The sequence below is a fragment of the Gavia stellata genome, chromosome 6, assembly GCF_030936135.1.
Source record: "Gavia stellata isolate bGavSte3 chromosome 6, bGavSte3.hap2, whole genome shotgun sequence".
Lineage (NCBI taxonomy): Eukaryota > Metazoa > Chordata > Aves > Gaviiformes > Gaviidae > Gavia > Gavia stellata.
Genome location: NC_082599.1, coordinates 50,418,404 through 50,444,894, shown reverse-complemented (window position 1 = coordinate 50,444,894; position 26,491 = coordinate 50,418,404). Strand labels below are relative to the sequence as shown.

General features: G+C 48.0%; 3 protein-coding genes and 2 non-coding genes across 7 annotated transcripts; 4 read left to right on the top strand and 1 right to left on the bottom strand.

Moving 5' to 3' along the window:
- Positions 1–373: 373 nt before the first annotated feature.
- On the bottom strand, positions 374–2,700 carry LOC104253450 (C-C chemokine receptor type 8). Its single transcript, XM_009806916.1, has 2 exons — positions 2,656–2,700; positions 374–1,453 (listed from the first exon to the last, which is right to left on the bottom strand). The coding sequence occupies exons 1-2, from the start codon at positions 2,698–2,700 to the stop codon at positions 374–376; spliced, it is 1,125 nt and encodes a 374-aa protein (XP_009805218.1).
- Positions 2,701–6,408: 3,708 nt separating this feature from the next.
- Positions 6,409–16,315, top strand: SLC25A38 (solute carrier family 25 member 38). 2 transcript variants are annotated; one of them, XM_059818594.1, is made up of 7 exons: positions 6,409–6,447; positions 8,101–8,222; positions 8,866–8,950; positions 9,483–9,662; positions 10,124–10,292; positions 10,911–11,077; positions 12,516–16,315. In XM_059818594.1, the coding sequence occupies exons 1-7, from the start codon at positions 6,445–6,447 to the stop codon at positions 12,636–12,638; spliced, it is 849 nt and encodes a 282-aa protein (XP_059674577.1). In that variant the 5' UTR covers positions 6,409–6,444; the 3' UTR covers positions 12,639–16,315. The 2 variants fall into 2 exon arrangements, with proteins under 2 accessions (XP_059674577.1, XP_059674576.1); XM_059818593.1 differs by lacking the exon at positions 6,409–6,447 and adding an exon at positions 7,361–7,466.
- A 5,178-nt stretch (positions 16,316–21,493) lies between these two features.
- Positions 21,494–25,793, top strand: RPSA (ribosomal protein SA). Of its 2 annotated transcripts, XM_059818505.1 has the most exons (7): positions 21,494–21,532; positions 21,813–21,980; positions 22,507–22,625; positions 23,894–24,139; positions 25,019–25,147; positions 25,386–25,554; positions 25,650–25,793. In XM_059818505.1, the coding sequence occupies exons 2-7, from the start codon at positions 21,848–21,850 to the stop codon at positions 25,742–25,744; spliced, it is 891 nt and encodes a 296-aa protein (XP_059674488.1). In that variant the 5' UTR covers positions 21,494–21,532; positions 21,813–21,847; the 3' UTR covers positions 25,745–25,793. The 2 variants fall into 2 exon arrangements, with proteins under 2 accessions (XP_059674488.1, XP_059674487.1); XM_059818504.1 differs by lacking the exon at positions 21,494–21,532 and having other exon boundaries at positions 21,819–21,980; positions 22,507–22,637.
- On the top strand, positions 23,238–23,397 carry LOC132317261 (small nucleolar RNA SNORA62/SNORA6 family). Its single transcript, XR_009484043.1, has one exon. It is a non-coding gene; the product is annotated as a small nucleolar RNA SNORA62/SNORA6 family (small nucleolar RNA).
- On the top strand, positions 24,309–24,467 carry LOC132317267 (small nucleolar RNA SNORA62/SNORA6 family). The gene has a single exon (XR_009484049.1). It is a non-coding gene; the product is annotated as a small nucleolar RNA SNORA62/SNORA6 family (small nucleolar RNA).
- Positions 25,794–26,491: the final 698 nt, after the last annotated feature.

Below are 26,491 nucleotides of genomic sequence, written 5' to 3'. Positions count from 1 at the left end.
CAAGGGAAGGAGATGCCAAGTGTCCTGAGTTCGGAAACATAAACACTTCCTTTCAGCACTGAATCTGAGGTGAGGGAAGAAATGTTTCTAAGGCACCTCTCTGTGCTGCTCAGGCAGTGCGGGAGTCTGCTGGTAATTTTGGCTTCCCTTTCACAAAGCAGGCAGGGCAGGATATGCCAAGAGAAAGGGAGGAAGATGGCTAAAAAGGACGCTAAAAAGTAAGAACCCCAAAGGCAACCATGATAAAAGCAAGCTCAAGCAACTGCTTCCACTATTCCCGACCTAAAAAGTTGCCCAAACAGTGGATGCCCTGCTGGGAGGATTTCTCAACTTCAAGTCACCTGTTCAGGATGAAAGTTTTTGACTTGTAGCTCTACAAGATAGTGCCAACAAAAGATGACTGTGAGGACGTCGCGTGCAGAGAGGAGTGCTTGTCCAGGCTGCGCCCGTTGAAAGCACTGTAGTCTTTGCAGATCAACAGAAAACGTGTGCATTTTCTAAAAGCTTCACAGAGATGCTTCTTGAACTTCTCACCCACGAAGGCGTAGATGACTGGGTTGAGACAGCAGTGGACAAAGGAGAGCGCCTCAGCCAGCTCCATGGCTAGGTCTAGCCTTTGGCTTGTCTGGCAGTCATCAATGATGTACATGTTCCTCAGAGAGTCCAGAAAAAGCACAATGTTGACGGGGGTCCAGAAGAGGAAGAACACAATGATGACAATAAAAACCAGTTTCATTGCTTTATACTTTTTCTGAGTATGGCACTTCTGCAGGTTTTTCAAGATGCTGTGGTAGCAGAAAATGAGAACACTAACAGGGATCAGCCACCCCAGGACATTGACTTCAAAATTCCTGAAAGTCTTCCAACCATTGTTGCTGTCAGGATAGTGAGGGATGCACTTAGTCTGGTTACTGTCATTCATTTCCTGGAAAAAAATTAAGTCTGGCACTGATGCTAAAATGGCGACTGCCCAAAGGACCAGGCTGATGATAACCCCATGGGCAGTCGTCCGAACCTGTAGAGTGTAGACAGACCTGACAATGGCCAAGTACCTGTCGATGCTCATGATGGTTATGAAGAAGGCGCTGCTGTAGAAACCAATGAAGTAAGCTGAGCTGATGATTTTACACATCGCATTTCCAAAAGTCCACTGGCTCCTGATGGAGTACTGAACCAAGAAGGGGAGGGAGAAAACAAAGAGGAGGTCAGCGATGGCGAGGTTCAGCAGATACATGTCAGTTATGGCCCTGACTTTCTTGAAGACTGTTAGGACCCAAACAACCAAAGCATTTCCCACAAGGCCAGTCAGGAACAGTAGAGAGTACAGCACTGGGAAAAAGGTAGATGCAAATGCTGGAATATTTTCAAGATCACAGCTGATGTCCAGTTCTGGGTAGAAGAAGGCGTATTCATAGGCTGCAGAGGAGTTATATGCTGGTGACGTGTAACCCACCTGTTCAAGGACAATGAAGTTCATGAGGCCCAAATCCCAAATTACCCTCTTAGTAAATATACTAGGCACAAGTCAGCTCACACCAAGCTGCATGAGGACAAAACAGCTGTGCCTCAGCTGTGTTGGAGGATGCAAATAAGGAACAAACATGAGTGACCAGTTCTCCCCTGCAAGATCCAGGATGAGGTTCTTGCACCAGAGGGGCAGAGGAGATCAAGGAAAATGCAGCTGTGGCAGTAAACCAGAGGTTACCAGTATCCCCCCGCCAGCTCCATGTGGGGTAGCCAGCCCTGTGCCTGCAGTCCAGGTGGACGTGGTAGGGTACCGGGGCCAGAGCCAGGGAGCATCTGCAAACCAGCAACCAAATGGGCATGGCCATGGGGCTGAGAGTCCCTGACAAAGGTTTCGGGATCCTATTCTACGTTTCCTTCAGAAAGGAGAAAGGGAGCAAGTGCTCAGGGAGGAACTAACATGTAAACAGTCATCTCCTAAAGGCTGCGTTTCTAGTTAGCTGAGTGCCAGAAATACCCCTTCATGGGACAAGTTACTTTTGCAGAGGATTCCCACATGGTTCAAGCAGGTTTTCAGCTGTAAAGGCACCAGCACGTACAAGTCACCGGTGGGTGCTGCGTGTTGCACGCTCTCTCCACTCCAGGTGAGATCAGCGGTGGCAGCTCTGGCCTGAGGGGCAACTACCCAAAGAGCAGACAGTGGTTTCTGCCCCTTCTTCCCCGCTCCCCAGCAGGAACTTTACCCTCACGGCCTGTGCCAGCACAAAGTGCTGCTGGCAGCAGCTCATGCCCACCAAGACTTTACTTTGCTAATGGGGACGGCTGGATTGCTTTTCAACACCAGCGGCTCTGCTCTCCTGGCACCTGTCAGGATGCACCAGTAGCAGCGACGTTCCCCTTCCCTGCTCCCCGGCCCCTCGCAGCCCCCCAGCAGCAACCACCACATCCCTGGGCAGCACCTGTGACAGCAAACAGCTAAAGAAGATGGGGGACAGCACATCCCCCTGTCTCATCAGGCAAAGATATTTTCACTCACTGTTTTTTTCAGAGAACAACAATCACACTGATTTCTTCTAAACCCTCGCTGTCCCTACCAGTACTATGTGTCCCCTCAGGCAAAACTGGACCCCTTGGATGTGCTACTGGCCTCAGCTTGCAGGGCAGCAGCCCAGCGGGGAATGAATGACTTACCAACACATTCTCAGAGCCCAGCAGGTATGTCAAGTTCCCCTCCATAATCCAACACCGTGTCTGAAAGAGTGCAAAAAAAATGCCTTTATATCACAGATTTTTAAGAAGCAGGCATACCTTCACACATATATGCTGGCAGTATTTACCTTAGCTTATGTTGCAATGACAAGTCATAAGCAAGGTCCTCACCCTAGCAGTGCAGTCATAAAATGCCTTTTCCTCTGTGCGATATGTGTTACATTGAAGATGTATAAAACCCCAAGCCAATGAGTACATGTCTAGTTGACACTTAGAGAAACGGAAATGTGTCAGGTTTATCTTCTAAATGATCTACGTCTTTTCACTTTGAGCATTGATACGAACGTCAGTGGAAGAGATTTGCAATTTTCCCCACACGTCTGCAAAGTGCCCCCATCCCTCACCTGCAGCCCCTGCTCAACAGCCCCTGTGGCTGGGAGCGGGGAAGCAGTGCTGCCTCCCCTCTGCTCCAAGGATTTTCAGTGAAGATATCTGTGGGGGATGGTCCAATGCTGCCACTAGCCAGCAATGGCAAAGGGCACCATGTTTGCTTTGACATTTTTCCTTGGAAGGCACTGATCATAGAATCATAGAACCACTTAGGTTGGAAAAGACCTTTAAGATCATCCAGTTCAACCGTAAACCTAATACTGCCAAGTCCATATCAAGGGCCCTTCCCAAAACAGGAAGGACATCCAAAGCAGGACACTCTCACAAACTAACACTGAAGTAAAGCCCTGAACAGCACTGGATTTCCACCGACTCTGCCAAGTACCTTCTGGGGCTTCATTCTGATCTAACACGGCTTTCATCCCACAGCTGTCTCCGATCTCCCCCACAACACAAGATATATGGGAAAGAGCAGCACTACTGAGTAACAGGCAGCATTTGAAGAGTGAGTTATCTCCTCAAATACTGCTGCTCCTCACTACAACCTGGTGCTGTTCAGCCACACCACCCTCAGCTCCATACAAAAGCTCAGCTCCATACAGAAACATTTCAAATGTATCACTTGGGTTTGTCAGCCTTATTATAGTTGTTAAGCTCATTCCTCTAAACAATCATTTAAATGTTTTTGCTGTGTCTTCAAAGCAAAAGTCAAACAAGATGCAAACTGCCATGGCTAAACTTAGAATTAGTTCTGAGAACAAAACATCCCTGTAAGTGCTCGGGTATCTACCCAGTCCCACCCAGCACAGAAGAAACGCACCAAAGGAAACCAGCCAAAGGAGCTTTTTCAAAATGGCATATCTCTCCAAGCCAGCTTTCTTATATAATCAATGACGATGTATTGGGTTTACATGGCAAGGTTTTGGTAGCAGGGGGGCTGCAGGGTGGCTTCTGTGAGAGGATGCCAGAAGCTGTCCCCATGTCGGACAAAGCCAGTTCCAGACAGCTCCAAAACGCACCTGCTGCTGGCCAAATCTGAGCCCATCAGCGATGTTGGCAGCACCTCTGTGATAACATATTTAAGAAAGGGTAAAAAAAGCTGCGCAACAGCAGCTGTGGGAGAGACAAGTGAGAAAATGTGAGAGAAACAGCCCTGCAGACCCCAAGGTCAGTGAAGGAGGGGGAGGAGGTGCTCCAGGCGCCAGAACAGATTCCCCTGCAGCCCCTGGTGAAGCCCATGGTGAGGCAGGCTGTCCCCATGCAGCACATGCAGGTCCACAGTGAAGCAGATATCCACCTGCAGCCCGTGGAGGACCCCACGCCAGAGCAGGTGGATGCACCCTGAATGAAGCTGCAGCCTGTGGAGACCCTGTGCTGGAGCAGGCTCCTGGCAGGAGCTGTAGCCAGTGGAGAGAAGCCCGTGCAGGAGCACGTTTTCCAGCAGGAGCTGTGACCCCATGGGGGACCCATACTGGAGCAGTCTGTTCCTGAAGGACTGCAGCCCATGGAAGGGACCCATGCTGGAGCAGTTCTTGAAGAACTGCAGCCTGTGGGAAGGATGCATGTTGGAGAAGTTCGTGAAGAACTGCAAACCGTGGGTAGGACCCCACGCTGGAGCAGGGGAAGAGTGTGAGGAGGAAGGAGCAGCTGAGATGAGGTGTTATGAACTGACCACATCTCCCTTTTCTTCATCCCCCTGTGCTGCTTAGGGGGAGGAGGTAGAAGAGTTGGGAGTGAGGCTGAGCCTGGGAAGAAAGGAATAGTGGGGGGGAGCTGTTTTTAAGATTTGTTCTTATTTCTCATTATCCTACTCTGTTTAATTGGCAATAAATTAAATTAATTTCCCCAAGTCGAGTCTGTTTTGCCTGTGACAATAATAGCTGAGTGATCTCCCTGTCCTAGTGTTGATCCCCAAACCCTTTGTCCTGTCTCCTCCCTTCTGTCCTTTGAAGGAGGGGAGCGATAGAGCGGCTTTAGTGGGCACCTGGTAGCCAGCCAAGGACAAGCCACTACAGTCCTTTTTGGTGCCCAACACGGGGCACGAGGAATTCAAGATAAGGATAGTAATTGGGAGAGGTAACGGGCAAAACATGGACTGAACATTGCTAGAGAGCAGCAAGCAAATAATGGTGGCGAATTTTTGTTGCTGTAATTGTGATGAAGGGATGAGGAATGGAATGTGTGTAAATTGTCCACTTTTGTCAGTGTTATGATGATGTTGTTTTGATTTTGGTGTGGGGAATTCTTTTGTTGGTGTTAAGTGAAGTTTGTGAAGATTGTAGATGGTGTGATCAATGTGTATTTTAATGATAATTCTTAAATACATGGTTCACAGAGGTGAGGGGCGGAATGTATTGGGTTTATGTGGCAAGATTTTGGTAGCAGGGGGGTTGCAGGGGTGGCTTCTGTGAGAAGATGCCAGAAGCTGTCCCCATGTCAGACAAAGCTAATTCCAGCTGTCTCCAAAACCTGGTGCTGGCCAAAGCTGAGCCTGTCAGTGACATCGGTAGCATCTCTGTGATAACATATTTAAAAAAGGGTAAAAAACCCACTGCACAACAGCAGCTGTGGAAGAGGAGTGAGAATATGTGAGAGAAACAGCCCTGTAGACACCAAGGTCAGTGAAGAAGGAGGAGGACGAAGTGCTCCAGGCACCGGAGCAGAGATTCCCCTGCAGCCCATGGTGAAGACCACGGTAAGGCAGGCTGTCCCCCGTGGAGGTCCATGGAGGAGCAAGATGTGAGCTAGGGAAAGAAGCACCAGGAGGGATGGGGATGAGCTGATCCTCTTTTCCATGAGTTAGCAGGCAGAGTCCATTAATGAAATATAAGACAACATTCACTGCCCGGAGGAGGGAACTGTAATGAGAGAGGAGCTTGCAAAAGGGAAGAGGGAGTCCCTAATGAAGAGCTTTTGCTAGCCTGTGTGTTACATTTTCTCAGAGAAGTATATTCCCTCTTTCGTAAGTGGCTGCCATGTGGCAAAGCGAGAAAACAAGAGTAAGTGGTTTGTGCACATGTGGTTTGTGCACGTGGCTATTGCTGCACCCAGGATTTTCTTTCTAGGAACAATCCAACTTGGCTGGAGCATGATGTGTCTGTACGTGCTGCCCCTTACTTGGCGAGGGCATGGCAAGCTGGCAGGCGAGATTCTCAGAAAAGCATCTTGTCGAAGCCACTGTGTGCTCCTCCCAGCCTCCTCCTGCTTCGCTGATAAGAAATGGCTGGCTCTGCCAGTGCAGCGAAGACACTCAGCCTGAGGGGCTGACGCGGGTCTAAAATAAGAAGCGCCTCATTTCGGCGCCTCACTCCTTCAATGCTCTGGAAACCCAGCCCCCCTCTGCTGCAGGCCCAGGATGTGGAAGACGAAGTGGAAACATTAATGGTAAGAGTGTGTCAGGGAGAAGGTCAGGTTTTTGAACGCCACAGTCTCCACAAGAAGACGGTTGCGGGGAGGGCGCTGAGGGAAGACATGAAAACTGCCCGTTACAAACAGTCCCCTTCCCGCTGCCCGTGTCTGACAGAGCCCACTGGGACTCAGCTGCTGGATTTTGAGCAGCCAAGAGATGTGACAAAAACGCGATCCCGGGGCCCAGGCGGCTGGCTGTTGCTCGCTCTCAGGCTCGGGCCCGGCGCTGTCCAGCCGGCGGCACGGCTGGGCCCGGCTGGGCGCGGCGGCCCAAGGACGGGGGGCAGCCGGGGCGGGAGGGGGCGGACGGGCAGCGGGAGGCGGTCGGACGGCACGCGAAGGGTTAAGGGGAGGCGCATGCGCCCTGCACGGCCGCGCTCACACCCCTCCACCGGGGTTGGCTCGGGGCTGGCCTGCTCGGATTGGCCAGCGGGGGCGGAGCGCCGCGCGCGTCACTCTTGCTCGCCGCGCTCACTGGCTGGGGCGCGGCGCTGGGATGCCGCGGCGAGAGGCAGAGGTAGTGACGCGCGGTCGGGCTGGGCCGCTACCGTCCTTTGGGGCGTCGGTAGCTGACCGTTGTCCCCGGGCCCTCCTCCCTCCCTCTGCTGAGGAGAGCCCGGCGGCAGCGCCCGGGTGGGAGGCGGCGGGGGGCTCGCTGCGCCCCCTCCCCTCCTCTATCATGTTCCGCGGCCGCCCGGCTCTTGGGAGGCGGGCCCCGGGGCAGCCGGAGGGACGGGCGGGACGCGCCGGCCCTGCCCCGTAACGGTGGGCCCGGGCGGTGTGTGTGTGTGGGGGTGTTGGGGGGCGGCCCCTGCCCCGCCAGTGCAGCGCGGCCGGAGGGTCGTGACGGGTTTTCAGAGTGGTCTGGAAGTCGGCGGTGGAAGGCAGCCGTGTGTGCAGCTCACTGGGAAAGACACATCAGTGGCTTTTGAGCGTGCCCCTCCAGAAACCACCGTGCTGCAGAAATCTTCTCGGGCGTGATTCTGCTCCACGGGGTACAGAAACTCGTTCTTCATTAACAAAACACCATTATGTATTTTAACTAAAAAAATCCCCACCTCGCTGTGTGGTTTGTGCCAGGAGGCCTTATCACCCGAGAAGTGCCGGGAGGTGGCAGCCGGTGTGGCTAGGAAAGCCAGACCTTAGCTAAGCAGGCCGTGCTGTGCTTTGGGTGCTTTTGAGCCGGGTGTGGGTAGTGCCCGTGGCAGCGGGGGCCTTGGTGTGCAATGGGTAGGAAGGGTTGGAGGTGCTTTCAGCAGGGTGCAGAGCAGAGGTGGATGGGACTGAGGCTAAGACACAGGTAGGTGGTGGGAAGGGGGCACCCATTTCCTTCGACACTGCAAATGGTTACCAAATACTTGCTGATACATTTGATGTTCAGAAAACTTTCCAGCCACTGAATTGCAAGGAGATTCTGCAACAACCTCCCAGGAAAGGCAGAGGGACCAAAAAACATGAATAAAATTTGTTCAGGCTTCAAAAAGGTCTGAAAAAGTTTCCTGTGCCCTGAGCAGCAGTCCTTAGCTAGTCTTCCTTTCCTAGGAATACAGCAATGTACAAGCTGCTGTATTTCCTCTACTGCCATTCTTAATTAAATGGTAATTTAAAGTCGCCTTCTTCCTCTTCCAGATGCACCCAGTCCTAAAGGCCTTCGTGTGTGGATCCATCAGTGGGACTTGCTCCACACTCCTCTTCCAACCCCTTGACCTGCTGAAAACCCGCCTGCAAACTCTGCAGCCTGCTGTGGATGGGTGAGAGAGTGGGGATGTGTATGCGTGGGGTTGTAGGTGTGCTCTACCGTAGGTTTCTGCCTGATTTGCTGGCTGGGGCTTGGAGTTCAGGGTTGTAATTCAGATACTGAGAGTCTTTCTGAAGTAGGAGGTAACGTGAAGAGGGATTGCTATTTTGCTCCAGAAGAGAAAAAATGGCTGCCTTTGTGAACACTGCTTTAATAACATGTAACCCGAGCATTTGTCTGTACGCATCTGAGAGACTGGTGTTTGCTGGAGTGGCCACCATGCAGTTTTGCAGGGTATCCTGTGCCTGAAAAATCGTGTGCGGTTGCCACATAACCTGCCCAATGTGTGCAGCTGCTCCCATTTGCCTGGTGTAGTCAACTATGACTACATCTGCTTCTGCTAAAAAAGTGAGTGAGCAACTAAAGATGCTAATGAGAGAGGCCTCTAATGTGTGTTGCCAGTGGTGGGAAAGCAGAACGTGACAGCGAAGCCCTGGAATGAGTGACCAAGGAAAGCAGGCTGAGTCTAGAAGGAGCACCTCCAGGGTGCTAGGGTAATGCACAGAGATACGAGTGAAAGGGGGTGGCTGCAGAGTACGTCTGCCAGAGAGAAGCAGCAGGTCATCTCTGCAGTTCCTGTCTTGTCTTCCTTTCAGGTCCGGTCGTGCTGGGATGGTAACACTGCTTTTTAGAGTTGTTCGTACTGAGAGTCTTCTGGGGCTCTGGAAAGGTGTCTCTCCAGTAAGTGGCTGTTTTAACCCTGACTTCTAAAAATAGGTAGATAAATAAACCTACTGTTTATTGCTAACTGTGGCTGCCTGGATTTAAATAGTCAGCTCTTGTACAATTATGAATGAAACAATGTGATTTAGATTAAATCCTTTTTTAAGGACTTAATGTTGTGAATTCCGCTGATTTGGTCGTGGCAGTCCCTATGGTTTTGCAGTCCTGGGCAGCTGAACACTTGAATACTTTTGCAAATGTGGGGTGGCAACTGCAGCAACTTCATTTTGGTTTGGAATATCTTGTTCTTAGAAAACTGCCTTTGAGGAATGCGTTAAATCCTGGCATCATTTGAATCAATTGGCTCTCAGTGCCGTAAATTATTTTTACCTTGTCTTCTTTCCTCAGCATGTTAGCTTTAGTGATTTTTTTTGTTTGTTTGTTTTCTACAAAGCTTCCTGTCAAGTTTAACAGTCTCTGAAATGTTCTGTAGTACATTTTGTCTTATGTGTGCTTTTTCTTTCTTCATCTGCTTCTGTTTCTTCTGAAGTCCTTTGCACGATGTATTCCTGGGGTTGGGATTTACTTCAGCACTTTGTACATGATGAAGCAAAAGTTTCTAGTGGACCGTTCACCCACAGCCCTGGAGTCTGTCTTTCTGGGTGCCACCGCACGTGCAGTTTCTGGGATCTGCATGTTGCCAGTGACTGTAGTGAAGACCCGATATGAGGTGAGTGTGACTTTCTAATTAGTTCCCTGTTAATGATGTCACACGCCTTCCTTGTAATGAAAAAGAAATTCTTCCATCTGGAGAAGGTTGCTGCCCCTTGAGTACAGCCAGGGATGTAGTCCTGATTTCATCCTGGTTCACACATTGTGCAGGAAATGCCATGCACTGATATTTAGGCAAGAAGTGTAAGATGAAACGGAATTCACCTTGAGATTTTTAAGTTTCAGTTGTATACAACATTTGTGTAGCATCTTTCATATTTTACCTTCCTGAAGGATAGTTTTAAAGGCCGAGGTAGGTGAAACCCACTTTCTGCCTTGGGCTGTCCTCTGTGCTGCCGTCTCGGGTATCACATTGAGTGCATACTGCCATTTGTTTGGACGCTATGGCCTCAGGCTCTGAGTAGGACTCCTTAGCCTATGCCTGGCACATGGATGACTGACTGTTGTGCACCCTTGCAGAGTGGAAGATTTGGCTATGGGAGCGTATATGGAGCTCTGAAGAATATCTATCAGACAGAAGGGGCTCGTGGCATGTTCAGTGGGCTCACCGCAACGCTGCTGCGTGATGCACCTTTCTCTGGCATCTACCTGATGTTCTACACACAGACCAAAAACCTCACACCTCAGGGTAAGGGTGAACGTTGGAGGCTGTAATGGGAGATGTTCTTTTCTCGCATCTTGCCCTGTAGTTGACTGGCTGCACGCTCTGCTTATTGCCCTCTACCTCAGTAGTTAAATTAGCCTCTTGTAGGGTTTTAGGTCGGACATTTTCATCTTCCTGTGGAGAACTGCAGACCTATAGCTCAGGTCAGTGTAGAAATGGAAATTGGCCCTAAATTGATTGATTGTCTTTACGAAGACTGATGCATAAGGTGGGTTAGTGAACAGTTGAAGGAGAGGATGTGTTCAGCTGTCCTTTCTGCTGCTGGTTGTCTTGTATACTGACCAGTTTCGACTAACTAGGGGTCTTTCTGATGTTAGAACTGTCTGGGGCAACACTTGCAGAATCTTTCCTTCTCTGGGTTCCTGTCAAATTCAGTTCCCCAGCAAGTGAGGCTTTTTAATAGTGCTAACTTCTAACTTGTAGTCACTTTTCCCCATGAAAGGTTTCTCTACCCTGCATGGATTTTAACTTCTCTTAGACCCTGACGTTGATTTGATAATTTAGTAGCTTTTCACATTGAAATGCAGCATGAGTATTCCTGGTCTGTTTTTGTCTGAGTGCATTCCCTTTGCTCTGTTGCAGACCAGCTGGATCCAGTGCTCATGCCCTTGCTGAATTTTGGCTGTGGGATCTTTGCGGGAATCTTGGCCTCGCTGGCAACACAGCCTGCTGATGTCATCAAAACACACATGCAGCTGTCCCCCCAAAAGTACCGCAGGACAAGCCAGGCCATTGCCTTCATCTACAAGGTGAGGTGAATCCCTTCTAATATGCGCAATCACAGCCTCACTTCTGATCTCCTCACCCGAAGCACAGCTATGATAAGAAAGTTGTTTTTTGAAGGAAGTGAACAAATGTGACTGCTTGATGTGCTCTTGCAGTCAGGCTAATAAGTGTCAGCATTTTCAGAAGCTGAGGTGGGTCATGCTGTGGGAGACTGAGGCTGAATCTCTTCTCACTGGTTTATGTGCAAACTTGTTCAGTAATAACTGGAAAGTACTCTGGTTGATGGTCAGAAAGCAGTCAGAGGCTTCAGTCCATTCCTCGCTTTTCCTTGTAATTAGAGAGACTGTTGTCACTACTCAAATGTGTTTCTTGCTCCTCTTGAACAGATTGCAAGGCAGCAAACTTGCTCCATGATTATTCCTGTCATTCCTCAGTCCTATATCTTGTTTTCACAAAATTACAGATGATGGGGAATTGGGGAGCAAGCTCAGAGTACTGGAGCACAAAGGTGGGCATATTCCAGCAAGCGTCTCTCCACACAGGCCTGCTTCATGTTTCAGGCTGGTGAATGGTTTCGCTTCAGTTCTGTCTGTTACGTATTGATTCTTACACTGGGAGCAATGGAAAGCGCTTAGCTTATTTAATCTTAACTTCATTTCAGCTTGGTGGGCTTAGTACGTGGGCTTGGAGGAGCTCTACTTACAGCTGCTGCTGCCTGTGGTTTATTGGTGTAGGCACATCTGTGACTACCACACTGGGGCAAAGGGTTTCTTTAGTATGTAGTGTGAAATGCCAGTTTCAGATACAAGCCAGCTACAAAACAATTCTTTGCTCTTTGGACACTAAAAGAGAAATAAATGCCCAGATCTGTATCCTAGGAATGGGATGCAGATGTACTCAAATCCCACCTTTCCTTTCCTGCCCTCAGAAGGGCAGATCTTGGCAGGTTTGTTTTGTTTCCATATTGAACTCTATTCCTAAACAGGAATCTGTTTGTTTATGCATGGATTTTTTTTGTGCATGGTACATTTTTCTCATACCAGGATGTTTTTTTACTTCAGTACTTACAAATCTCAGTTTTTACAGAATAGTTAAGTGACTTTTGTAAATATGAAGGTCTAAACCAAGGAGAAGTCATTTCCTTGAAGTGTCTGGAAACCGTTACACCCTTGCCATCTCTTTGTTGGGTTTGAGTGGGTTGGGCTTTCCCCATCCATTGTCCCCATCCTGGCATTCCCTTTTTCACTCACTGCTCTTCTTGCTTTCTTGGGTAGCCCTGCAATTGCAGAGTGCTACAGATTTTTCCTAAATGTTAAATGCTATTTAAGCCTGGATCTTTCAGAAACTGATCTGGGTCTGAGCTGAAATATATCCTGTGCTGTTTCATGTAATAAATGATGAGACATTAAAACGCTAGAGGCAGATTGTGATGGATTGCTATTCATTTATCTCCTGTTGCAGGACTTTGGGTTGGTTGGCTTTTTCCGAGGTGGTGTGCCGCGTGCCCTCAGGCGCACTCTGATGGCAGCAATGGCATGGACGGTGTATGAACAGATGATGGAAAAAATGGGCTTGAAATCTTGACTGACTTGCACAAGAGATGACCAGCTTCACTCCTTCTCCTGCTTGCTGTGATCAACTGGCACTAGGAAGTTCCCAGTTCCACAGAGGAATAAGCCTTGCTCAGCCAGGAGGAAGAAAGCCGTTCTGAGACAGGGGATTAGGCCTTTTGGCAAGTAGAAGAAAGGAAGGATCAGATCTTTGTGTCATTTGATCAATGCGTTCCAGAAGGACTGCACTTGCAGACTGCCACAGGAAATGGCAGGGTTTCCACAGCCTGGTAACTATGCTGAGAAGCCTCTTTTAAAAATAGCTCTGTGCTCACCACCTTTATACAATGAGACATTGCTGAGCAAAAGTGTTTAAGGAAAAAACAGTGATTCTAGAACCTGCCAACCTGTTCCTTGCTGGTCTGGCCAGTAAGGTCACAGTGACCCACTGTCTGATGTAGATCCTACTTCCACATATGCTTTGTTCTCACAGAGGAATGTTGCAGACCACGGTGGGAGACTGGATGTTTCTCTTAATGCTTATATCACAGGAGCGTATGGAAGAGAAATGAAGTGCTGAAGGAAAACTAGGAACACTGTCCCTGTCATCACTTTTGTACTGTGCATGATAGCGGAGAAGGTAACTGGAACCTCCTTGCTGTGTCATGTTATTATGTAATTGAGCATCTTAACACTCTTGAAACGTGCTTCTGCCTCTCCAGCAGTGTTTGCACAGGAATTAAGAAGCATAAGGCACTTTAGAGGTGATTGCTACCAAAGTTCTACTTGTTGTCTGAAAAACATTTTTCCTGCTGGTCTGACTGTATCAGGAACACTCAAGTATTTTTTTTATCCAGTTGTGCTGAAGAATTATTTGCTTCCTATTATTCATTTGTTAATCCCAGATTAATACCCTCAGTGCGAGCTGGTCCTTAGATGTAGCTTTTAGGGTCATAGATCATAATGCATAAATGCATAATGGAAGCAGGTATAGACACATACACTTCGTATTTCCCTTAAAAGCTGCTGCTGATTGCATGTGGAATATCTTTGGGTTTGCTCTTTCTGTAAGCTTTCTTCAAAGTTTGAGACCTGTGAGTGTTTGGTAGGGAACTTTAATTCTCTTTGGGCTCCACACAGACCCTTCACAGTTTCCCAGCTGATCGTTTTCTCTTAGTAGTCCATATTTCAGTATTCCTGAGTTTAGGCTTAGAGATAAATATACTTTTTTCATCCACTGTGCCTTCTTCCTCATTCCTGCTTTGTTACAAAGACCTCATAGTGCATGGTGTCCAAACTTGGGTACAGCCTGCTCCTCTCTTCACTTGTACCTCTGTGCTGGCTGGCTGGGTTGGGACTCTTGCAGCTTTGTTGGCAGTGCCTCGGAGCTGGGCATAGAAGCATGCATCCTGTTCTGTAGTGTGCCTTACATAAAACATAGCTTTGGCTTTTATTTTCTTAAATATCTAGGGATACTACAATTCACTTTAGAAACAGAGCAGATGTCTCTTAAATATGGACACATGACACTGTACAAAAAACCAGTACTACCTACCTGTTGTTCATAAAATTTAGAGTGAAATTTGCACAATCACTGCCTGCCCTGACAATCCCCTGAGCACATGAGTAGAGGGGATGTGGATTGTAAAAGAAACTCTTTACCAGATTCCAGCTCCAAGAAGGTTTAATGACTGAGGTGAAAGTTAAGTCTGAGTAAGGTATAAGGGGATGGGCTGGAGGCTTGGAAGGTGCTGCCTGTTAGTAGCCTCAGCCCATATGTGAGGAGAGACGGGTGCTACACAATGCAGAGTCTCCAAGAATGGTGGTGGAGGGTCCCACGTGCACGTCTCTGTATGTTAATAGTAGAGCACTGCATCAAATCATTCCACATTGTGACTGACAAGCTGTCAGATTCCTTCTGCTGCTCTCACTGTCAGGCATATGGGCACATCATTCGCCAAATCCTAAATATGAAGAACTGTTCCTTTCTTTTGCTATCCCTCCTACCCTTAGTGACCTGAACTCATGAGGGTGCATGAAACAGTGGTAACTCCACATCCTGCTGTTTGTTGTCCTGAGCACTACTGGCACAGAGAGCTGGAGAACCAAGACTATGATTGCTGACCGGGTAGAGTAAGGTGGCAACTACATGAGTTACCTCATATGTCTTTTACTTCCCTACACATGGGATCAAACCAACATATTATACTGGAAGCCTGAACTTATTTGGGGCTTTCTTAATCTGGTGTGTGAAGTGGATCTGTTGTTCATCCTGGACTGTGGCAGTCCAGGGCTGTGTATGGTGTCGCCTGCAAGGTTCTTCACAACTGCTTGAGTTCCTGATATAGCAATGGCAAAGGAATGTGCAACTTGTGCAGACAGAAACTAAGGCTCTTAAAAATGAGGCAAGTGAGCAAAGAATGCCAGGTGATAAATCTTGAATTAAGTAACATCTTCATCAGAAACCTGAAATGCAGGAACACTTCAGTGGCTTTTATGCCCTATACTCCTACCTGGTCAAGTAACAAAGGAAGAACTAGAGAATTTATTCTGGTGTGCTGGTGTTTTAAAGTCTACCATTTTTGGTTTGTTTGGTTTTTTTAAAATCTGGATTCAGGCCTAAAGCAGTGTTAGGTTTTCCTTTGGGAAAGTTCTTCCATTCCCCTTACTTTGTGGAGAATGAGGAGGTTCTTTGTTGTTGCAGTAGAGTGAAAAAGTATATGCTTTTGACTTGTGAGTTACCCTGGGCTCCTTTGAGTTTAAGAAATAGATAATCTAAACTGCACTGTGTTTCATCAACCCTTGGTGCTGCAAATCCAAAAACTTCTCTACATGTGAGCTGGGGAGAGTGAGTTTTGTGGTGCAAGTTTGTTGTTTTTCTTTATTATTTCTTTTGTCAGGTCTCTCATATATGGGGGAAGGGCAAGCCTGAAGTTCTGTTTCACTGTCTTCTGAAAGCTGTATTACGTAGGCAGGCACAAGATTATTTCTCAGCTCTGATCCTTACCCATTCTTCACCCTTTTCCCCTCTTCAAAAACATTCTGTTTCTGAAGTGATTTATTGAAGTTACTTCTTGATAGTTAGAGCAAGTCAAGAAAAACAAGTGTGCAGACTTGAAGTTTAGATATATTGCCCTTGAGGTTGTATGCTTCTAATTAACAACAAATGGTCACTGTACAACCTAAATGCAAAGTAAATCAAATGAAAGATCCAGACACAGGTGCTTAATCACCTACCTGCATCACACCAGCAATTCAACACTAACAATCCTATTAGATAATAATTTACAAAGCCATCTTAACTTAGAGTTCAGAGAAGGTGGTGTGATCCCTTCTATGTATGGCAGGATGTCAGTCAGATCCCTCTAGGAATGACTTCCGTGGCTGACAATACACTATTAGTGAATGTGCATTAGCTCTGCTTGCCCCTGCAGCTGTGATGTGAGAACACAACTGGTTAACATGTTGCGGCAGTCAGTATTTAAGTGGAGTGTATGGATATGAGAGAAGTAGTCTGATTATTTATGTTTTAGAAACTTCACATTTCCATTCTTCCTGTGCCGATGATTTTTTTTTTTTTTTTTTCCCCTTCCCCCCTTGCACTGTTTAAACAGAACTGGAGCTTTGGAACATTGCATAGGTTTGAGTATTGTGTTTATGTGTCTTTATGAAGTATTTATGTGAGAAGGTGTATTATATGTTCCTATTAAAAAGTGGTTCCCAAAATGAACCATGTCATCTCTTCAGTGTTTCTTTAAAAAAAACAAACCCCAAACCAATCAAACCCACAAGGGATGGGATGGAACAGAGGCTTAAGGAAGCAAAAGAAGTTTCCCAAGAGAACAGGACTATTGGGTGAGTTCAGAGCCCATAAAAGGCAATGCATATTCTCTTTTTCTGTGGGGTATAATATACACAGGCTGTGCTAATACAACCTAAATCAGCTTTACTTAAATGGAAAAAACACATAGCAGTGGGGAATCCTGTCTTTTTCACAGCTTCCTCTGCCTGCCTGCTGTGTGTGAAGACTGATGGAAATTGAATCTCCATACCAGCTGGTGAAATACCCGGCTTTAGGACAGTGGAGTTTAGAGCACTCTGGGGAGAGACTCTTTTTAATCTCCTGCCAACCAGGTCTTTGCTACTCAGGCAGTCTGATCTCAGCAGGGGACCAGAAATTGAGTCTGGGACTTCATTCTCTGCTGCGAGGCATAGTACAAGGTGGCGGTGGATTGCTGGGATCTCCTTTTGCTATCGCAGCATGGTCCTGGGATTCAGTAGGAGGCAGGTTGTGCTAAGCAAAACATCAATGTTGCTGATTCCGAGATGTGCATCTTCCAGCTGTGAAGATCCCAAACCTCTTCTCTTTTCAGATGTTGCTTAGATGATGCATTCTTATGTGGAGCAATTTTCAGGAAGAATTATCTGTGTGCAACAGACTTACTAGATAGTCCTGGTGTGCAGTTTTGTGCCAGCTGGACCCAAACTGCTTGTGCAGGTACCTGATAACCAAATTAGGCTGGCGATAGTGCCTGCTCTTAAATGCAGGGCTCCCCCGAGCTCTCCTGCTGCCTAAGAGAACCACCTCCCGTGTAGAGCGTGGTTCTGCTCACGGTGCTGACAGCTGCCCCAGCTGTGAGAAGAGATAGCAGACAGGCTCCCTGACCCTCTTGGGTGGTGGAGGGTGGGAAGGATGGAAAAAGAACAGTTTAAAGGCACTGTCCTTGTAATAAAACATTGAACTACGGATCTCCTTCTCACCTAAAAACCAGATAAACACTTTGCTTGATTTTTATTTTTAATGTATTATGTGCCATGCTTGATCACTGACACCAGTACTGAGCATAAAATATTCCTCATCTCACACACATATCATATGCGTACTTTTGCAAAACCAATGTGGAGCTCTTAAATATGCTTATCCCTTCTAGCATTGCTTTTGGTTTCAAAGTATCGAGCTGATTTTCCGCATTGCACTGTTTCTTAATTTCCGGTGTCATCACTATAAAATGTTTTGGAAGACTTTATCATAACGCATTAAGGATTTTTAGTAAAAATGACAAAAAAACAGTAAGACGTTAAAATGAGAACTCCACAACTTTTGTGACAGATGTTAGGCAATTCTAGCTTTGTAGAACTAGAAATAAGAAGGGAATAGATTTGCCGAAGTATGTTTCCCCAAAACATGAAAGAAATAATAACAAACCTTTGAAACACAAGCCAAGATGGTATTTACAAAGAAGCACGGTATTGTGCAGCTTCACTGGAGGTGGGTCGATCTCCGTGGGTCCCTCTTCGTCTTCTGGAGGGTCCAGCTCTAGGGGTTCCACACCATCTCTTGCGTGACACCCACTGGCACTTTTGGGGGGATAGAAACTGCCCAAACATCTTTCTTCCTGAGCCCCTTCCCAAGACACACCATTCAATTCGTTCATCACAGGACCCCTTTTGGAATCAGAGGACACCTCCACTGCAGCCCAGTGGCTCTCTGCCACCACTGGGGCATCCTGTTACAGCCCCCTGCTCCATTTTGGGGGGGGAATAGATGGAATTCAAGGAAGAAAGCTAATGGTAAACACTCTATGCTAAAATTGTTATTTGGCATTTCCATGTGTATCAATAAATATGTGGCTTAATTGTATGTGTGTCAGGCCCATAGATTTGGGAAATGCTTATGTATCTGCCTTTCACACAGAGTTGTTTTCTGCCCCCAGGTTTCATACTCAATGTGATTTCTCTGCTCCCCCTGCCACCCTGCCATGCTTTTTTTTCTTTCTTTCTTTCTTTTTTAAATTAAAGTATGAGAAATTTCCATATTCCATCCAGGACTGCAGGTGAGCTTCTGTCAAATGCAGCTTTTCTCTTGCAACACTTAATAGCGTGTGATCTGAAAACATCTGCACCCAAGTGCTGACCCTTGCCACTCTCTTGCGGGGTTTCCCAAGGCTTTGGGAGCAGCTGTCTGGTGAGGCAGAGAGAGGTTTTGTTGTGCTCCAGGCTATGCACTAGACACCCTGCTGACACATGGGGCCTGGCAGGAGCCAAGGTCCTAACTGTGACCCACCGGAGCTCAGGGGGAGTGCAGGAAATCAAGGCTCAAGCAAAACAATTCCCTAGCAATTGAATAAGGCGACTAAAATCCAACCAGACAAATCTGGATAATAATAGGGGCCTTTTGGGGTGCACAGCCATGCACACTGAGGAATCATGTCAATAAAATCATGCATGCCCATCAGGTAAAGGTAGCGGAAATGCCAGATTTGCATACAGATGTAGCCACTGAATGCCTTGCTTTTGTTTTGTGGGACCTGGGCCTGGCTGAGCTGGCTTCCGCATGCACAGTCCAGCCCATGGAGCAAGCATGCTATAGAAGCCATGCCCAGGTATGCTGTCCTAAGAGATGGGGCACGCGCCAATCCCACCCCCTCTCCACACCCTCCCAAACCTCTGGGCCCACCAAACCAGAGCAGCTTAAACAGGAACAGCCCCAGCTGTGGCCTTGTCCACCTGAGTTACTCTGTAACTTTGTCCACCATGTGTGCTGTTCCCCACAACTGTAGGGTAGCTTGTGATGAGAATGGCAGGGTGCATCATTCCAGGGGCTCTTCCAAGCATTTCAGTGATTGCTGTCAGTGACTGACAATAGTTTGCACAACAGAAGTAGGAACATCTCTATTCTTTACATTCAAGCTCATGACATTTAATATCAGTTTCAATATCTTTGTAATCAGATATGGTGTCTAAGCTGTAAGAAGTTTCTATAAGTTAAGGAATATTTTGAAGCTAACTCAACTTTTAAAAAACAATGTCTGTCACACTCTGCATATAATTATGTAACCAGGTTCAGTGTGAATAGTGACAGGAGACACATGGTCTAAAATACACGACAAGACAGATACACTTCTACTTGAGGGACATATTCATTAGTGACAGAGATTTATTTTAAAGTGTCTCAGCACACAGTTAAAAAATAAAAAAAACCTTAAATAATTAGAAAGCTTAAGAAAATAATTAGAAATACCTTACTGTCAAGCATTAGCACGGCTCTTCCAAACCTTGTCATGGGCTGTGGAGCTCATGGTCTATCAGAAACGGCCCAAACTGTAACAAGAAATAAGTTAAGTATGAGAGATTCCAGAGGAGTCTGGAATGCTTACCAGCGGCACTCCTTTGATAACATCGTATTTACTGCAGTATTCATTACTGAACTTCCAATTGTTATGTTCAAATACACATTTAATACAGTTGTTTTTTGATGGTGCAGAAGAGCTCTCCAGACTGTCTTGCACACACTACGATAACACCACCACTTCCCTTCTTCCCCACCAAGCTAATACTCACATCGTACTCCTGTTAGGAGATATATGTTGAACATAGTCCCAACAGGTCAGTTTTTGCTATCCACAGTGCACTTAATCAAAGTGCAACAAAAGTCTATAATCTGTTAGGTACCTGTGTAATAGTTTATGTTCCTGCTGAGAGCTCACTATTTGCTGAGTTTCGTTTTACCTACTTTGTCACCACCACGTGGCAAATGTGTGAATTATTCTCTTAAAGAATATTCTAAAACTGATCTGGGAATCTTGCTAATTAAGATTGTCTAGCAAGCAGACAGAGAAGAACACCAGTGTGAGAGCCAGCTCCTGACTTGCAGGTTGAAGTTTTGTGGGAATGATGGAAAGCAGCTGACAGTAAATGCACAAACTGCTGCTCACCAAAACAGGACAAGGTAGGAAGCAAAGAATATACATGAAATGACATTGTAACCTAATCTGCTACTTAAATAACATTCTCCAGAGCAACCCAGTGCGCAGTCATTGCAAAGGGGCTATCAGGTGGTTCGATGCCCAACCACACTGCTATAGTTATAGTAGGTTAAAACAGATGAGAGAAAACTAAAGGAGCACTGTTATTAGGAAGATATGAACATGAATTATTACTTGCAGAAGGCACAATAGTGCCCGCACTGTCCAGAAATTTTTCCAGATCTGGATGATAGCAAGCATAACAAAGTAAGCATCACTACTTTTCTTTTTTCTAAGAAACTCTGCTCTCAGGCCTGTGTCTGCTCCCTGAATGTGACAGAGAATAGGAGAAAGATGATGGAGCATGTGAAGCCTGATCACTGCTGCTTCTTAAAAGCAAACAAACAAAAAAATCCCCCAAAGAGGAAATTATCACATTAATGTCCACTATAGAACAGAATGTGTAAGTTCAGTGCCTGTTCAACCTATTTCTACTGTAATTTGTAGTACCTCTAAGAGAGAGGGACAGCCTTGGCTGCACAAGCTCTCCCAGACCATGCCAGGCACTGCCAGCGAGCGGAGGAGGGACGGGACAGCGGGAGAGGTGTTGCGGCCTCCTGGAGGCCTCCTCCCGCTGCCAGCGGTTTGGAGGCTCTGTATACACCTCATCAAATAACCATCAACCCCGGAAAACGAGGGAGTAGGTTTCACTTTCAACAGGAAAACGGGATTCTAAGGTGTTACAATGAATCTTTGACTTTTCTTCACCTCAAGGGCTCAAAAGAAGCCTTCAGGTTGCCCAGAGCACAAGCCGCCGCACGCTGAAGAGGACGCTCCCATCTTACACGTTTCCTTCAGAACCGCTGCCGGAAGAGGGGCGGGAAAGAGCTCGGGAAGGGCGGAAACGCCCGGGCTTAAACCCTGCGTGGGGACCCCGAGCAGACACCGCTTTAACGCGGCCCCGGCGCAGCCCGTGGCCGGCGGTACGGCCAAGGCCCGGCCCCGGTAACGGCCGGTCCCGACCCCGCCCCCGGTCGCTAGGTGCCGCCTGCCTAAGCGACCGGCGAAGCCCCGCCCTCCCCGCGGCTCCCCATTGGCCCGGGAGACTATATATAGACGTCACGCGGGGGCGGCCCCCCTTTTCGTTCCGCGCCCGCTCAGGCCTCCACACGGCGTTGTCAGCGTGAGTGCGGGCCGCCCGCTCGGGGGCAGCGGTGGTGCGTGCGCCCCGCGGGCGCTGGCGGCGGGCCTCTGCGCGCACCTCCGCGGTGCCGGCTGCCGGACCTGGCCGAGCCGCGGGGAAGGCCAAGGCCTGCCGGATGCGGGGGGAGCGGAGGGGGGGAGGCGGCCGGCGCAGCCAAGATGGCGGCTGGGGCTCCAGGCGCGCGCGTTGGCCTGGGCCCTCGTGGGGCGGGGGGAGGTGGGAGTCCCCGCGTGGCTGAGCCGGGTGCTTGTGCCCGCAGGTTCCCTGTCGTCGCTTCCAAAGGGAAACCCCACAATGTCCGGAGGTCTCGATGTCCTGCAGATGAAGGAGGAGGATGTCCTCAAATTCCTCGCTGCCGGGACCCACCTGGGAGGCACCAACCTTGACTTCCAGATGGAGCAGTATATTTACAAAAGGAAAAGCGATGGTAAACCCGTAGGATGGGTGGCGCTGGGTGGGCAGCAGGGATTTTGTGGGCACAGCTGAGGAAAGCAGGGAAGTGCTAATGCTTGAGCTCTGTAGCAGTTTCTCCGTGGCCTGAAAGGCGCAGACGTCTGTAGTGATTGAATCGTGTTACTCGGAGAAGTAGGGGGAAATACGGATTTCAGAACTTGGTAAATCAATCACAGCTGCATTTCAGCACTTCTGCTAGTTCTTGACTATAGTAACAAAATGGTTTTAATGTCATTTCTGCTGCTTGTTTGCATTGTTCTTCAATCTGAGCTGCACCCTGTTAAAAGTTTGAAGCTTATACCAGGCCCTGGTTCATGTTGGTTGGTGCTGGAAGTGTGCTATATTAAAACCATATGGGAGGATTTTCCTTGGAATAGCTTTCTGCTAACTAGAATTCAGGAGTAACCACAGCCATATGACAAGTTTAATGGTAGAAGAGTGCTATCCTGTTTTGGGATCTTACATTTGCTGGTTGCTGTAAAGCCTTTTGTAACCAATAGGTATTTACATCATCAATCTGAAGAGGACCTGGGAAAAGCTCCTCCTGGCAGCCCGTGCCATTGTTGCCATTGAGAACCCAGCTGATGTGAGCGTCATTTCTTCTAGAAATACTGGACAGGTATGGATATTTGTTGGTCATGAGGCCTGCAGTCTTGGGAGCAGGACTCTCTTGCCATGCATCGTTGCCTGCTGGTGGCAGCTTGATGATAAAATGGAGTAACACGAATTTTGACTCTAGGAACGCTTTTTTGGAAGCATGTTTCTTGTGTTGCACTTGCAGGTTAGAAGAGGTCAGTTGAAACCCACCCCCCATTTCTGTAGTTTCAGGGCGTTTTGATAACTTGTTTTTCTTTCATATCCTCCTTTGGGTACTTCCTGTTGGATTTCTGGCCCCCCCCACCCCCCCAGTAATTCTGTGAGTCATTGGCACTGCTTTTTTCGGGACAATAAGCGCCTGATACAAAAGTTTTCAAAGAAGTAATTTGTCCAGTTATTGAGCAAGGTATAGTAACTAGTATATTTTTAATTTCGTCTCTAGATTTTTAGCAAAAACAATTTGTCATAAAAGGGGACACAACCTTTAAATAAAATTTAAGTAGCCACTGAAGTTTATCTGTGAGCTTCGTTTCTTTGGAGTAATGCAGGTGGTGCCACAAATATATATATAGGAAGATTATGAATGACATGGGGTGGATTTATGAAGGAAAAGCGTGGGTTCCTATGGACTTGACCTGCACACTGTTAAAGCTTGATGCTGAGGTCAGTTTCTGGCCGATGAGCTCTCAAGTGTCGGAAGTGTGCTACAGAAAACTGGATGGCAGGGTTTTTGCTAACGCCAGGAGAGGAGCTCCCTCTATGAATGGAGTTTGATAGTAGGCCCTGCCACATGCCCAAGAAGTTGAAAGCTGTTGCAAGTGAGTAAGAATTGCCAACTGTGATTTTAATGGACACAGCTACAGTTTGTGTATATTTACTACTGAGCTTTTCCTGTAGTTTCTGAAGTCATGCTACTGGATAATGAAAGGATGTACAAAAAACGAAAGGAAATTGGCTTTGCTATTTTCATAAGCTGCTTGTTTTATCGCCCCTTTCATGATTTGATTATAAGACTTTGGAGTAGAGCTTGCAACTGAGTTCAGGAAAAAAATCTTTTTCTCTGTATCCTGACTTCTTGTTTTGCTGGTTGTATATGATCTTTTTAACTCCTGGTGTTGATATAGCTATTTTAAAAAGCATTTTATTTAGAGCTGTTGGTGAACCCCGATTTCACAGGAATTGAAACAAATAGTTCCATTAAATTTCATGCGTCTTCACTGACAGCATACCTGGCTGACTTGATTGAAGTGCAGTTTTCCTGCTTCACCTTTGCTGTGGTCCGTTTTGCAGCGTGCTGTTCTGAAGTTTGCTGCTGCCACTGGGGCTACTCCTATTGCTGGACGTTTCACTCCTGGTACCTTCACAAATCAGATCCAAGCAGCTTTCCGTGAGCCACGGCTCCTGGTTGTTACGGACCCCCGGGCTGATCATCAGCCACTGACAGAGGCATCTTATGTCAACATCCCCACCATTGCGCTGTGCAACACCGACTCCCCGCTGCGTTATGTGGATATTGCTATTCCCTGCAACAATAAGGTAACGGCTTTGCTGTAGCATTTAAAGCTGCTTCCTCCAGAGCGTGCCTTAGCTTGCAAGATGGATACTTTCTGCAGCGGTGGGTTGGTTTGTATCTCACATGTCTCCCGGGGTGACAAGCAAATTAAGGCCTCTTGCAAGCTAGCAGGCAGGTGGGGAGGAGGAGATGAGTGCACACAGTTGGAGCTTGGAGCTGAGGCCAGTTTCTGGCCAAGGAACTCTCAAGTGTAGGACGTGTGCTATAGTAACCCGGCAGGACTTTTCACTGATGCCATGAGGGTCTTTGTGACCCAATGAGTGGAGTTTGATAGTCATTCTTGCCACAATTAAGAATATGAATGAAAGATAAAGTGAACTGATGAAGAAACTCCTCTGAAATGTTACATTGCCAGAAACCACCTGAAAGACAAAGTCTAGGGTCATGGGAAACTATCTTTGATCTCTATCTAGGTGTTGTCATTCACCAAAACTAATGTAAGCCAAATCTGAGCATGTGTGTAAGGTTTGCACATTTGGTCAAGTTTTCTATTTCTTCATTCTAGCATGTGTGATGAGCATAATCCCTGTCTTTTGGACAAGATTCATGTGGGGCAGTGAGCAGGAGAATTGCTTCAGGCTATGCTGTATACAGCAAATTCAGGTGCTGGTGGTTGAAGTGCGCTGCACTTTCTGCAGAGACCTGAAAATGTCACTGGGAACTTGAATAGTTGCCCTTTCCTGAGTCTAAGTACATAAGTCTGGGCGTTAGCAAGTAATGCCTTTCTCTTGCCAAGCAAGAGTCTTGGATTGAGTGCAAATAAGTCCTCTGCTTTTTTAAAGAAAAAAGGTTTTCAAAGGTTTAGCTTTAGAGGAAATCTTACATACTGTCTTCTGTTCCAGGGAGCCCATTCAGTGGGTCTGATGTGGTGGATGCTGGCTCGGGAGGTCCTGCGCATGCGTGGCACCATCTCCCGTGAGCACCCATGGGAAGTCATGCCTGACTTGTACTTCTACAGGGATCCCGAGGAGGTAGGAGACCTGTGGAAGGGAGTGTGGCTGTGTGAGATGTCCTGCTTGTGCTCCTGCCCCATGGTCCTCTGTGCCTGCTGTTGAGGACAGGTTTTGCCAATACAATAACTGCACTTTGCACTTAAGGTGGTGGTTAATGAGTCTTTGTCTGTTGTTGGTTGGTGCTTATTGTCTGGTATGTGATGGTGAGGGTGGTGAGGTGTTTCTGGGAGACTTAGGCTGCGCTCTTCCACTGCAGATTGAGAAGGAGGAGCAGGCTGCTGCCGAGAAAGCAGTTACGAAGGAGGAGTTCCAGACCGAGTGGACGGCCCCAGCTCCTGAATTCACTGCTCCTCCTCAGCCCGAGGTTGCAGATTGGTCTGAGGGAGTGCAGGTCCCGTCTGTGCCCATCCAGCAGTTCCCCACAGGTCAGTTTGGGGGATGGCTGTGGGAAGTGGGGTATGTATTGTGGTGGGTGGGAAGAGCTGGGGTGCACTAAGCGTTGTTGTCTTTGTAATTGCAGAGGACTGGAGCGCCCAGCCTGCCACCGAGGACTGGTCAGCAGCTCCCACAGCCCAGGCTACTGAGTGGGTTGGCACTGCCACGGAGTGGTCTTAACTTCAGTCCCGCTATACTGTGAGAGAAATAAAGACTGGTTTAATACACAGCGTGCCTCCTACTGCTTTTTTAAACTTGTTGGCAGGTGAAATACATGGGTAGCATGGGGCACAGTCCTTGGCCAAGGGTGGGGGGGTCTGTGAACTGCTCTTTCACCCTGCTCCCTGGAGGTGGGGGTTGTGGGTTCCGGCCCTGCCTGCGGCAGAGTGCCGGGCCGCCCGCCCTCCCTCCCCGGCGGGTTACAGCACCGGTGCCCGGGGCGCGGTTCCCATCTCCCGCCCTCCCTGGCTCCACGCCCCCTGGTGACGCGGCGGCTCGCTGTTGGCCAGCGGGAGGCCAATTGTAGGGCGGCTGTGCGTGTGCCGTCCGGAGGCGAGGGCGGACGTCACTGGGTGACGGCCGGGGCGGGGCTGGCTCTCCCGCCACGCCCTCCGCGGTGGGCGGGGGAATCTCGGCTCGCCCCAGACCGGGGCCCCGCCCCCCCGCCCGGGCTTTCACTGGTTTGCGGGGCGAGGCGGTCCCGGGTGTGGTGCTCCTGTGGCGAAACGCCAGTTCTAGTGGCCCCGTTACTGATCTCTTCCTCAAAAATACTGCAGTAATCCGCAAAAAAAAGTTAATTAATCTGCTTTAACTATTTTGAGGATTATATAATTTCTGTGATTAATAGTGACAATGGGAGGCAGACCCTTCACCATGAGAAATGGGGGTCTTGTTGGAGATGGAGAAGTGTTCAGACTGGATCCCTTT

What these genes read in the sequence shown, in the direction of transcription:
- LOC104253450 (XM_009806916.1), bottom strand. Translation starts at nt 2,700, where the DNA reads ATGGAGGGGAACTTGACATACCTGCTGGGCTCTGAGAATGTGTTG. An exon ending in TGGGCTCTGAGAATGTGTTG is followed by an intron (nt 1,454 to 2,655) that starts GTAAGTCATTCA and finishes GTCCTTGAACAG; the next exon opens with GTGGGTTACACGTCACCAGC.
- SLC25A38 (XM_059818594.1), top strand. An exon ending in CTGCAGCCTGCTGTGGATGG is followed by an intron (nt 8,223 to 8,865) that starts GTGAGAGAGTGG and finishes TCTTCCTTTCAG; the next exon opens with GTCCGGTCGTGCTGGGATGG. An exon ending in CAAAAACCTCACACCTCAGG is followed by an intron (nt 10,293 to 10,910) that starts GTAAGGGTGAAC and finishes GCTCTGTTGCAG; the next exon opens with ACCAGCTGGATCCAGTGCTC.
- RPSA (XM_059818504.1), top strand. Translation starts at nt 21,848, where the DNA reads ATGTCCGGAGGTCTCGATGTCCTGCAGATGAAGGAGGAGGATGTCCTC. An exon ending in TTACAAAAGGAAAAGCGATG is followed by an intron (nt 21,981 to 22,506) that starts GTAAACCCGTAG and finishes TGTAACCAATAG; the next exon opens with GTATTTACATCATCAATCTG. An exon ending in TCTACAGGGATCCCGAGGAG is followed by an intron (nt 25,148 to 25,385) that starts GTAGGAGACCTG and finishes CTTCCACTGCAG; the next exon opens with ATTGAGAAGGAGGAGCAGGC.